This window comes from Maniola jurtina, chromosome Z (genome assembly GCF_905333055.1).
Source record: "Maniola jurtina chromosome Z, ilManJurt1.1, whole genome shotgun sequence".
Classification (NCBI taxonomy): Eukaryota; Metazoa; Arthropoda; class Insecta; order Lepidoptera; family Nymphalidae; genus Maniola; species Maniola jurtina.
The window spans coordinates 12929291-12943759 of NC_060058.1; the positions used below are offsets into that span (position 1 = coordinate 12929291).

The following is a 14469-nucleotide window of genomic DNA, read 5'->3' on the forward strand; positions in this document are numbered from 1 at the left end:
TTGTACAATGAATACTATAATAAATATATGGTATACGATAATGTAATGGATATAAGTACAACAAACCTTATTCCGTTTAGGGATTCATTATAAATGAAATTTATTTTTGTGTTTGTTTTTTTTTTTTACTGTATAGTTTAAGATTAACTACACATTATCGACGTAGCGGTGACGCTTTCTATAACTGCCAAATTTTAACTTAAGAGAAAACCCTCCAACACATGGTTCCCAAAAAAAAAACGTATTGGGGCAGATTCTCTACACACTAATATTATAAAGGAGAAAGTTTGTATGTGTGTGTGTGTGTGTGTGTGTGTGTGTGTGTGTGTGTATGTTTGTTACTCCTTCATGCAAAAACTACTGGACGGATTGGGCTGAGAGTGGAGATAAATTATACCCTGGATTAGCACATAGGCTACTTTTTATCCCGGAAAATCAAATAGTTCCCACGGGAATTTTAAAACCTACATCCACGCGAACGAAGTCGCGGGTATCAGCTAGTATCATTTATTTTCTCAGATACAGATATCGTGGCTCTCCTATAAATTGCTATCCCTCATAGTTGCAAAAACCATATTATACATAACATTTTTCACCAACATACCCAGCCTCATAATTCTTTTACGATAACTGCACATACAAGTGGAATAAAATTAAGTGTGGCATGTGTAAATAATAATAATAACTATAAAAAAGAATTCACATTACGAAATTTGTGGCACGAAATTAGTTTCACGACATTAATTTCACCATCAAGTGCACGTGTAAACGTCTAATTTCGTAATGCATGCATTACGAAATTAATGTCTTGAAACTTATTTCGTGCCACTAATTTTGTAATGTAAATTCCGCTTAAGGGTTTCTTGATTTACTTCGGTACTCTATAAATCGTACCGGTCTCACTGCACTCGCCTGTTAACAGCATCAGTCGCAAATCCCATTACCGTAGCGTCCGCGTGCTCGTATGCAAATTATTTTACAGCGGACGAAGAGCTTAATAATTTTTACTCTAAGCGCTGACGCATAGATTAGATCTTAAATTAAGAAACTTTAGACAGAATCTAACAGGTGAGATCGCAGTCAAGCTCTACAACTTGTCACAAAATAAAAACACTTTGCATACTCGTTCATCTTTATGGAGCCGAACCTTTATTTTCAACTGACTTGAATGTTCATAATTTTCACCGAGCGCGATGAATTTTATTGCAGAAAAAATGTTTAAAACAAATTCGACGATCGTAAATGGAAAAATAGATTTTCCACACCACTCGCTCGACAGTGGCTTAATACAGACCTGTTATCTAAAGGTAAAGGTCCTATGACGCTGGGGTGTAATGTTGTACTGAAATTCATTACGTCTTAAGAGATGTAATGTAATTTGAGTTTAGAACATCCCGCATCCGAAGCAAATTCTGTGCCTCACAATACAATGTTTTAGTTTATCAACTATTGCTGTCTCCCTTCACTCGCGTGATTTAAATTTTTCTATCTCGCTTTGATGAGTGATGGCGTCCCTTTCACTCGCCAGAAACACGAACCATAGAGTAAAGATTTAAGATTGACATCCACTGCTGCACATAGATCTGTAGGAACTTCCACTCGCCACGGTTTTACGCCGCCTGAATTCAGCGGCTCTCTGCGACTCGTCTGATGTCGTTTGTGTACCTTGTAGGGGTGCTTTAACGAAAGAGTCTTCCAACGTAGCGCGTTCCGGTGCGAGTTCGAAACGCAATAAAGTCACAGCAAAATTGACCTTATGATCTTGATTTAAAGTCGAAATTCGGTACTATCGTAAATTTAACTTATTAAAGGTTTTGTAAAGGTTTTCGTAAAGAATCGCTAGCTTCAGATAGACTTAAGCTTATACTCTACTATAAGAGGTACACTACTGTTAAACCATTTAACAGTAATTTTACTTTAACGCTAGTTAGTGTTTCGACGCTTGAATTCTATCGACGTTGGTGAGATATTAAATCTTATATAATGCATAAATGAGAACCCACTCGCCATAGAAGAGATTCTCAATTTGAGAACATAAAAGCACGGTTTACTCTTAGATTAAAATCAAAATGTATGCACTATACTAAGTTTATACGGTACGGCAAAATGTGCAATGAGTTGTAAAACCCGAGGTGCCGTTAAACGGATAACCAACATTATTTAATTTCCACTAACGATAATTTTATAATCCGTTTAATCGAGTTTTACTTTTGTATTTTTTACCATATATTTGCCGTGGATTTTTTCAATTACTTCCATTGAATGGATACTTACGGAACTTTAACGAGAATATCGTTTTAATGACAAATGACAACATATTTTGTGAATTCAGGGTTCAAACTCAATCCTGATACTGTAGTCACCCAATTGTGTCACACTGTGACTCGCTGGGAAGTGGGAACTTATCGATTTTGTTCCATCGAGTCACACTGTTATTAGTTGCAACTTTTTTAACAATTAGAGTTCCTAAAGAGACATACTTAGTGTGGGTGATAGATTCCCAATGAGTCACACTTTAGTGTGGGCGATAGATTGCCAACAAGTCACACTTTAGTGTGGGTGGTGGATTGCCAACGAGTCACACTGTTACACGATTGGGTGTGACTCGTTGGTAACCCATCGATAACAATCATAGTGTAGTCAATAACAATGTAGTATAGAAGCAGGCGTTATTTTGCACAAGTCCATGACATACAAGGAACCAGAAGCTTAATTTGCTATAATCCGCCAAACTAAAGAAATCTGTAACGAGTTTCTTAGAGCTTAAAAAGAAAGCCATGTTTTGCACTGTGTACGTGTATTAAAGTAAAGTCCCATGTAGCTTTGGTAAACATTTATTTACCCCCGACCCAAAAAGGGGGATGTTATAAGTTTGACGTGTGTATCTGTGTATCTGTCTGTGGCATCATAGCTCCTAAACGAATGGACCGATTTTAATTTAGTTTTTTTTTTTTGAAAGGTGGCTTGATCGAGAGTGTTCTTAGCTATAATCGAAGAAAATCGGTTCAACTGTTTGAAAGTTATCAGCTCTTTTCTAGTTTTCTTGTAGAGGTTTTTGTGTCGGGGGTTTTTTAAATTTTAAGTTATATGGAGAAAATTTTCCAGGTGATAACTACCAGGTAGGTAACACATTTAAATATCTGTCGATACGATATGGTCCGCTACTCGCTCTAATTAGAAATACGTATTCGCAACTACTTATTATCAGTGCGTGCATCAATCTACCATGAAATTACTACGTGTTTACTGAGCTCGATTGATATCGTAGCAGGCGCGTTATAGAATGTTTGCACACAGTTTAAAAGCTTTATGGAGCTAGATTTCCCGGTTGTTTTGAAATAGGAAATACGCTCAAAGGGTGAGTGCGTGTTACGTTATTTTGGTAATTTCAACTTGGGTGCTGTATTTAGTTTATAACCTTCGTGGCGCTAAATATAACCCTCCGTTTATATAATATTCCTCACTTTATCATCATCATTATCAACCGATAGACGTCCGCTGCGGGAGGTCTCTTGTAGGGACTTCACATGCCACAGCCTTGCGCCGCCGCGTCGCCTAACTCAGCGGCTATTCTTTCATGTCTGTCAAATCAAGGGGAAGAGACGGGGGTTTCTTCCTTGGGGTTCCCCAACGTCTTACAGTTTATCGAACTATATGGCGTGCCCATTGCCACATAAGTTTCGCAACTCGTTGAGCTATCTTGGTTTCTCTGGTTCCCCTACGGATTTCCTCATTTCTGATTTCATCACGTACAGAAACTCCAAACATACCTCTTCCATCGCCCGTTGAGTTATTGTGATAGAATCAGTACCAGTTCTGAGAATTACCTCATTATCATCATTGAAAAGTACGAGGGTGGATGAATTGCAAAGAATTTTTTTGCATGACAAATCTAGTGAAATTCTACGTGCGTAATTCTGATTCAGTGGATCCCTATCCCGCCATTTACAGTCAGCTCATGTTATCATATTCGTCCTGACGTACGCGCCCACTAAGATAGGATTTACGGAAATTCTATTGCTAAGAACCCCCCCATCGCTAAAGGGGATAAATGTGTAAAAAAATGCACAATTTTTCAAGTTATACCTATTAAATCATTGAATGTAAATAAGAAGTTCGTAGTAGGTACAGCACTACCTCGTTTATAAGTTACGTTGATGTACCTGCGCAGAAACCTTTTTTTTATGGCGTGAAATTCTCAACTAATCATAGCGCTCGTCTGTCCGCAATCGGTTGTTGCCTACGCACCATGTACGCGTGGTTTAAGAGCGAAATACTTAGCACGTGTCTGTGTTATTCTTGTTTTTCTGTCTGTATCTCAATGATGTACGAGTACGTTCGGTTTTACTCTGCGTTAGGTTGCGCTTTTCTGCGCAAACGAATTTTGTCGATGCGACTTATAAAAGTGGTTGAACGTGCAAAAATCTGCATGTTTGATTCTTCAAGATTTGTGAAATCTGCCAATTTGCAACTGGCCACTATTACCTAAACCCTTCGAACGCTAAAAGGAGACACGTGTTCCAATCCGATTGTTATTATTGGTAGGTCTCCATTATTTATTAGTCCATTATCTCCACTCCACAATCATTATCTATTAACTAGCTAAACTCGGCTACGCTTCGTTGTGCCTAGTCTATTATTAATTAGTAAGGAAATAAATAATTCCCGTTCTCGTGAGAACTTCGATATAAAAAAATATGTGTAAAAACACTCTTTATTTAGCAAGAAACAGTTAAAAATTATTTTGCTATAATCCGCCAACAGTGTTCATCAACAACATCCGCTGTTGGCGGATTATAGCAAAATAATGTTTAACTGTTTCTTGCTAAACATGAACTTCCGCAAAGTAACGCCTGATTCTATCCAATACTCTTTATTTACTTATTTAAACAAGTTTATTGTCAACGAAATACGGGATACACTTAATAAAACAAAGGGCGACCTTATCGCTAAAGTGATCTCTTTCAGGTGACCCATACTTAAGAACTTGTAGAACTGCAAGCTATTAGTTATGTTATTATGTGCTTATTATCGAAATGCAACGTGGTTTAACAAGTCAATCGAAGACAGTTTTTCGGACACAAACACTCTTTATTTATATACACAAATATACGGAAGCTGATTTTTTATAACCTTATCGATTCGCTAACACAGCTACTCTTCAATGGCACTTTTAATCGGCTGTTGAGGTATGGCCTTGAACAAGTGGTTAATTCGTTCAAGGGCATAGCCGGTCGCGGCCTAGGTCGCGCGGCGTAGCGCGTCGCTCTACGCTCGTAGCAACCGTAGCTACTGGTATGACATATAAGCGGTGTACATACGTAGGTATCTTCCCGTAGTACCCGTATTGATATACGGGTAGAATACTTCACCACGCTACAGGCGTGGTCGCGCAGTTGGTAATGAAAATAACACTTTCCTTCATTATTGTTACATTTCTATATTCGGAATAGGTAGCAAGGACGCATGTCACATGTAGATGGCACTAAGCAGTAACTCATACATCTTTTTATAATAAAATAGCGAGCAAACGAGCAGGCGGGTCACCTGATGTTAAGTGATTACCGCCGCCCATGAACATTTGCAACACCAGAGGTTCCGCCGATGCGTTGCCGGCCTTTCAGGAATTTGTTGGTCCGCCCCTTGAATAACCCCTGCCTCAGGGGCAACCCCATTCGATAACAATTATCATGAACCGCTCTAAGTGTTGATTGCAATAGCAGCTCTCACGCTCAACTTGCGTGAACGTAGAGAGCACTCTTAAAAGACCTTACTTCTTATTTTCCAGGTTCGTGATACTCAAGTACGTAAGGCGTGATCTGATCAGCAGCCTGCCGCTGCCGAGGCGACTGCTAGACTACCTGAGCGCTACGCACTACTACTCGGAGCTTCTCGCAGAGATTTAAGACGCTTTGTAATGAGGCACTGCGTATCTTCGCGCCTGAGCCTAAAACACAACGTGCAACGGCTGCTCGTCCAATTCGACTTCTAAAGTAGGCTACTCATACACTTGCCGCAGGGTCAATATAGGAATTTGACCCTAAATTGCTTGTTTGTTTGTTACTAACGACCCGTCCCGGCTTCGCACGGGTGCAAAATGCTAATGTGGTGTCACTGTGGTTATTTTGTTATATTGAAAGGAATAAGACGAAAGCTCTCAGTCTTTTAAATTAATCAGTCTCAGTCTTTCAATTATCATCATATTTCAATAAAATAACAAAAAAATACTAAACTTTACATTTAAACCTTCCTCCTGAATCTTTCTTTCTATGAAAACTGCATTAAAATCCGTTGCGTAATTTAAAAGACTTATGCGTACATAGGGGCAGACTAGGACAATGTAATGATAGTGATGATTATGTATAGGCAAGCGGGCAATTTTCTAGATTATCCCGATAGCAGGATGGTGGGGGCTCATGAACATAGTTCCCTAGATCGTCTCTGATTTTGATGAAACATTGATATTTGTGGAAAACTAGTAGTGTGTACAATAAAGAAGTAAATACGTTGAGGGCTTCCGAGACGGTTAAGTGGCTTGATGGCAAGCAAGTAGTTTGTGCTTGCTTGCTCAAGCAGCTTGAGCCAGCAAAAGGAACTTTTCTCATTTCTCGAACACTATTCGAACGTCGCGTCAAGCAAAATTGTAAATTCAATCACCGTCAAGCACGTAAATGCTTCAAGCAAGCATCAGCCATCAAGCAAAGATTGTAAACGATCAACATGCTTGGCTCAAGCAAAAATGTACGTGTTTGCTATCAAGCGTTTTACCTCTCTCGGAAGATATTGAACACTACTTATTGTGTATAATCGGCTGATAAAACAACCGTATTTGGGTCAGATTTGTAGAGCGTAATCTCTTTTACTCGCGTGCGTTTTGTATCTTTCGTCTTATTCATCAGTGGCAACACATTTTAGGTGCGTTTTGTATCTTTCGTCTTATTCATCAGTGGCAACACATTTTAGGCGCTTTGTGATAAGACCATATTAACTTTATCTATCGTATGATATCATTGGTATAAACTATGGGATACACTTTCTTGAATTACAAACCGTACGCCTAAGAGGGGCTGACAGGGCAGATTTTTCTCGACTTTCTCCTTTGCAATTTGTATTCGGTGGTAATTTTGAAAACGATAATATTGTTTTTCACACTTTGTGGGTTTTCATTTTTTCTCAGTTAATGTTATATTTTTATTTCATTAGTTTTACTTAGGAAGGCCAGCGGCCGCGGCTCGATTCATAGGTGGCTAGTGTCTTAAGTGTGTCTAAACTCGTGCATCGTTGTTTTCTATAGTATATAATACAACTAGACACTTTTTTGTACAAAAAGCCAACTATGAATCTATACGCAGACAAAGCATATTTAAAACTACTTTAGCGTTTAAAATTCGTCCACTATATTTTCAACTTAGGGCCTATTTCGTAAAGAACTTAACTTGTATAATTAATTATATTATTGATATGATTGTGATTCAGTTATATATATTATTAATATAACTGAATCATGTTTATGGTATAATTTAACAGATAACATAATATTTTATTCTTATGTCTAACAGACGGGGTATCAAATGCGTTATTTTTTTGAAGTAGTGGTGTTTTTGTTAATATAATTTTTGTGCCGAAAATAGAATGCACACATATAGTAGAATCATTTAAAAGAACACTGACGTATATATTTTCACAATTTTTTACTCATTCTGCACATAATAACCGGTATACTCTTGAAATACAGTAAAATATATTTTATAATCTACAATGTTTATATACAAATGTGTAGATTGATTTTTCCTTTACCAATTATTTTCTTGAATATTTTCTTATCCAACCAACCAACTAGCGATTTCTGTCTGAATTCAAAACGTTCAGTTCATCTTATGTACCAAACAGGCTGTGCATACAAGCAGTATTATAACGAAAAAAATATCGATAATGATATAAATATCGATATTTGAGCAATATTACGAATAGATAATTGAAATAACTCCAACTTACTTTTTTGTATTATGATATATACATCTTATATTTTTTTATTTACCATGTATTTAAATAACCATGCATGTAATTAAAATCAAAGTATATTATTATGATCCTTTCCAATAAAAACTCAGCCATTGCTGCTTTTAGAAAGCGTATACTAAGCAAATATGTATGAAATGTGTGTAAGTTGTGTGTACAAGCAGTAAAGGCCTATAATTTGTCGCTGCACTTGTCCTTTTTTGGCTTTATACTTTGTATATTTTCAAGTAATAGATAAATAAAATGAAATGTATATACGTCTTATGTAGCGTACTTTTACCTTACGTTTCTTTTTTGTATAATTTAGATAATTATTACTCATTTTGATTGGTGCATGGAATATTGTCTTGTATATTAAGTGTATATATATAATATGTTTATACATTATTTATGAGAAGTATTTATATTACTTGGATTGGTTGTTCTATGTAAATAATAATTAGTAATTAAGCTTTGCCTAAATATCGCACTGTGGCTCCCATAAATATTTTCGTTTTTTTTTGTACTTTTAGCCGTTATATTATGTGTATAATTTTAAGTTTTCAATCACTTGTTTCATTAGTTTTGTTTTCACCAAAGATGATTTTGTATAAAATAAATTATTAATTTATGAATACGAATTACGATTTATTTTTGCGAGGTGTGAATCGGTGTTATCCTTATATTTAGAAATACATGTTTATAGAGACATGTTTATAAATTATAAGATACTTAACGATTAGTTCACTCCTTCACTGATTCAGGAGTTATGTACCATCAAATTATGATGAAAAGAATTTTTGAGTCCAGTGTATATGAATCATGGTTTTATAAGCAAAGTTACGATATACACTGACTAGTTACGTGCAATAAGTTAAAGCATAATCATTCATCATAATATAATATTATAAAGAGTTTGCACAAAGACTTTTTAAATTATGATTAACTTTTAAAATCTCATTGAAGTGAATATTAAATGTTGACTTATGAAATCTTTTACATTGTGGCTTTGTTGTACACAATCTTGAAACTAAATGACAGGTCTAAATCTAGCGTTATCCTTTTCCACAGTAAGCATTAGGAAAGAGATAGCAGTACATTTTGGACCAGTCGTTTTAATTTAGAAATTGTGTACAACAGAATTAGCCAAATACTTTCAATTTGTAAAATATAAAGTGACAGTTATTATATCTGATTCGTTGCAATCTTAACAATAAGATATCAGACATATCACGTTATTGTTAGTAAAGATCATTCTTTAATATAAAATGATATACTTAACTCATTAATATAATCTGATTATAGTAATGTTTGTAATGATCTTTTTGAATGTGATATGATCGAATGGCGACACCGTTAAACTGATCAGTGAGTATGATTAATGAATTTTCTTAAAGGTATCAATGAATTTCTTGCTAATTTTTTCTAGAAGTTATTCAACCCTTGCTGACACCTTTGAGTTTCTCTGCTCTTGGTTTCGGATTAATCTGCTTATTCTTAATACATAATTTCTGCCTGGTCTAAATAAAAAAACGAGTGAAATTTTATAACATCTTTTGATATTGTAGTGCAAAGAAGAGTTGTTGATTTATACGAATTATTTTTCATTTGTGTTATAGTTGTACTGAATGTTTTCTTATATTTGAGCAGATATATTACCTAGACCTTAAATTAAACAACAAATAATCTTAATACAGGGTCATATCCAAATCTTACGAAGCGGGAAATTGCTCTTCGTATGCTTGGAAAGTTTAATCTGATGTTAATCTTTGTCTATGCTTTGAAATATTTAAAATATATAATTAATAGGTTTGAGATTCGATTATATTTTAGTGTTTCCATTTATATAAAACTATCACGTTGAGGAGTCATTTTTTAATATTTAGTTCGATAGGAGCTATATTACGGAGTTTTCGATGATTCCCGTTTCTAAAATATTAGAGATGTTTTTACTGAATGATCAGTACGTGTAAAGAACGCATCTTAAATCCTTTCATGGAATTTGTTAGCCTACGTTATATTCAAATTCAAATTCAAAATGTTTTTATTCAATTAGACTTTTACAAGTTCTTTCGAATCGTCAAAAGCATCTACCACTGGTTCGGAATGCCTTTCCTACCGAGAAGAACCAGCAAGAAACTCGGCGGTTGCTCTTTTCAAAGATTTGATATACAATATTATGCCATGTATAAAAGCAATTGAAGTCCTGCGCATTGCTGGAGCGAATCGAAGTTCAAATCCACGCTTTTTTATCATTTACATAATCTTCGATAGTATAATATGCTTTTCTCAAGAGCATATTTTTAATAGATTTTTTGAACCTGTGTAAAGGCAAGTCCAAAATTGACTGAGGAATTTTGTTATAGAAGATTATACCCATTCCCACAAATGACTTTTGGACCTTCCTGAGACGGAGCGTAGGAGTCGCAAGCCTGTTACGGTGTCTAGTCAGCCTGTTGTGTAGATCGCCAACCTTCTTGTAACTAAGAATATTTTGTCTTACAAAAATTATGTTGTTGTAAATATATTGAGAGGCTACGGTAAGGATACCTATTTCCTTAAATTTTTCTCGAAGTGAATCGCGTGGTTTTAAGTTATAAATTGCGCGTATTGCCCTTTTTTGTAATACAAAAATTCTCCCAATATCTGCCGCTCTACCCCATATTAAGATTCCATAAGACATAATACTATGAAAATAAGCAAAATATACTATCTTTGCGGTCTCCACGTCAGTTAATTGTCGAATCTTTCTAACCGCGTAAGCAGCAGAGCTTAGTTTGCCAGCAAGAGTTGATATATGGGTGCCCCATTGCAGCTTCGCATCTAAGGTTATCCCCAAAAATGTAGTAGTCTCTTCTATTTTCAAAATATCATTATTTATCCTTAAATTAATGTTACTTGTGTTCTTGGTATTGGGCAGTGCGAATTCAATACACTTAGTTTTTTTTGCATTTAAAAGTAGATTATTTACAGTAAACCAGTGAGTTACCTGAGATATGGCACCATTTATATCGTCAAAATTGTCCTTATTTCTATCGACTTTAAAAATCAAAGACGTATCGTCAGCAAATAGTACGATATCGCAAATATTTTGGACTACATATGGTAAATCGTTTATGTATACTAAGAACATGAAAGGACCTAGAATAGAGCCTTGAGGAACACCCATTAGTGAGGCTGATCCGGATGACTTCACATCATTCACACATACTGTTTGAATACGATCACTAAGATAGGACGCAATGAGACCAAGCGCAGTGTCTTTGATTCCATAGTGGCTCAATTTAACTAAAAGAGTCTCGTGCTCAACGCAATCAAATGCCTTGGATAAATCACAGAAAATACCAATGGCATTCTGTGACCCCTCCCACGCATTGAATATATGCTTTAACAGCATTGCGGCCGCGTCGGTTGTTGATCGACCTTTAGTGAAGCCATACTGTTCAGAATGGAGTAGCTTATTAAAATTGAAATGCTGAAGCAGTTGGTTGAGCATGATTTTCTCAAATATCTTGCTCAGTGTTGGCAAAATTGAAATTGGCCTGTAATTGTTTGGGTCATTTTTGCTACCCGATTTAAAAAGTGGTATCAATTTACTACATTTCATGAGATCTGGAAAAGCGCCTGTATCCACAGACTCATTAAAAATTAAGGCTAGATATGGCGCAATAATATCAATAATATTGTTAATTATTTTTACTGATATTCCCCACAGATCTCCGGTTTTTTTGCTTTGTAAAGATTTGAACACTTTAACAATGTCATATGGAGTAACGTATTCAAACCTAAACAACACACCGCATTCAGTGACATTGGCCCTGAGAAGATCATAGGCTTCTGTTGGTGAAGAGCTAAGGGAACTAGTAGTGATGACTGGAATGTTCTGGAAAAAATTCTCAAATGTATTTGCAATTTCAATATTGGAGTCAATAATACGGTTATTAATTTTTAGCTCCAATTTATTGTTATGCACTTTTTGTTTCCCAGTTTCATCCGTGATGATATCCCAAGCTGCTTTAATTTTATTATCAGAATTAATAATTTTTTGCTTTATGCAGAGTGACTTTGCTTGTATGCAAACCTTTTTGAATAATTTTGAATAATTTTTTACATATTCAACAAATGTGGGAGTGTAGTTATATTGTTTTTCTGCATACAAGTCGAACAACTTATTTCTACTTTTATAGATGCCAACAGTAGCCCAGTCACTAAATTTAAGATTTTTAAACAGTTTTTTTTCTACAATTTTAAAGGTAGAATTAAATTGAGAGTTTATGAGATCAAAAAAAGCATTATAGTGTTCATCCGGACCACCCTGAGTAAAGTCAAGTTTAGGTAAAGCAGTTAAAACCTTTAGTTTGAACTGCTCTACCTTTTTAGTGGTTACTGGCCTATACTTTATTAACTTTGTTATGTCTTGATTATCACTGGGAACAGATATCATTTGTCCACAGTGATCGGATCTTAGATTCGTCATGATCGATTTTGCGACAATCTTACAGTCACAGAAAATGTTATCTATACAAGTGGCTGAATTTGCAGTTATCCGTGTTGGTTCATTGAAAATTTTCTGTAAATTAAAGCTTTTAAATAAATTGAGTAATCTGTCAGTAAAAGAAGTGTGAAGCAAAATATCAATATTGAAGTCTCCACAAACTAATATCTTTTTTGATGACCTACATATCCGCCTCAAGGCCTCTTCCATAACGTCCTCAAACAGAACAAAGTCACCTGAGGGGGGTCGGTACACGCAGACGACAATATAGCGCTCCAGCTCAACACAGGACAGCTCAATAGTGCGTTCCAATGAAAGATTAACAATGTCTTTCCGTTCTTTATAATTGATATTGTTGCGGGTTAATATTAAAGACCCTCCGCGTATAGCTTTCTTTCTAGAGAACGCACTTGACAATTGATAATGTTTTAAATTTACTATTAATTGATAACTATTGAGCCAATGCTCAGTGAGGCATAAGATGTCAATATCAAATTTTTTAATAAATAGTTCTATCTCATGTTCTTTGCCAGATAAGCCCTGAATATTTTGGTGTACAAGATTGATTTTACATAGCTTATCTGTTGTCGCACTACTTAGTTTAAAATCTTATTACTGTTTACAGTAGTGTCCATGCAACTATTTGTATCCAAACTATTATAATAGTTTGTATCCAACGTAAAAAAACTGGAATTAGTAGTATTACTAATTAGGTCTATATTATTAGTACAACATGTACCGTTTTCAAAAGAACTCAAGCTAAAAATAGCTGGGTCTTGTATATTACAAGCTACCGAATATATATAATATAATATATACGAATGAATCGTCAATAGTAACCCGTACAATTGTGTACAATTAATACAAACTACAATGTGCTCTTATGCTGTACTCAATTATTCATAGAAACTTAGCGCTAAGTTTGGTGATAGGTGCAATACTTATACGTTACTTTTGTAAAAGTTGTGCCGTCTTATCACATTATTAAGGAGTGCGGAATATTTATAATTTTGTAAATACGGTTCAAGAGCTGACCCGCCAGATTTTTGACGAATTTATATTATCTTTCTACTGTGGGAGACTATAAAAAACACCAATTTTAATAGACTTTTACTCCTCATTGAATGTTCATAGTAATACATATTATTTCTGCCAGAGGTACAAATAGTTCATGCAGTTCACAAGCGCGCGTCAACTCTCCTTGTGGTTACGTGTGCACAAGTACATTGCGTAAGTGTGTGTGCCTGTCGCGTGCAAGCGTGAAATGCACGAACTATGATGACTTGGTTTGACCTTGAAACAATTAGGATTTACATAAGCCTTTACCAATGTATATAGAAGATAACTTGCTTTTCCATGATTTAATCACAATGTTATCTCTATGGACGAGAGAAATTTTCCGGAATGTTATTCACACCAAAAATATTATCACCGCATTCAATACATTTTTTATTTCTGATGGTTGGCATAAGCACTATAATCATTTACTTATAAGACACAGGTCAAGTGTCGTTGTCACAGGTCTTTGTCTACCATTTTGTGTGACTATGTATGTGTCATATGGCATAGGGCACAAACGTGGCATACTTTATCTATGATCTAGTGTCTTGACATAACATTACCCCGTCCAAATGATAATAGCATAAATATATTAGGTACAGATAGCGAGCGAGTTGAATGCAGAGCTCAGAAATTATAATTACTCGATTTTCAACAATGTTTCAAGTTTATCATTTTACACTATTAACATAATGTAAACAGCAAGATTATGATTTTTACACATCACACTTAATATTATAAAGGCGAAAGTTTGTATGTGTGTGTGTGTGTGTGTGTATGTTTGTTACTCCTTCACGCAAAAACTACTGGACGGATTTGGCTGAAATTCAGAATGGAGATAGATAATATCCTGGATTAGCACATAGGCTACTTTTTATCCTGGAAAACCAAAGAGTTCCCACGGGATTTTGATAAAC

At 35.3% G+C, this 14469-nt stretch overlaps 1 protein-coding gene across 2 annotated transcripts in view; it reads left to right on the plus strand.

Moving 5' to 3' along the window:
• LOC123880548 overlaps positions 1-8633 on the plus strand; it is a 40981-nt gene extending 32348 nt beyond the window's left edge. Inside the window, exon 6 of one of the 2 annotated variants that reach the window (XM_045928723.1) lies at positions 5789-8633. In XM_045928723.1, the coding sequence (XP_045784679.1) occupies positions 5789-5906 (118 nt within the window). In that variant the 3' untranslated portion in view covers positions 5907-8633. The remainder of the gene's footprint in view (positions 1-5788) is intronic. The other variant, XM_045928724.1, reaches the window with a different exon arrangement.
• Positions 8634-14469: the final 5836 nt, after the last annotated feature.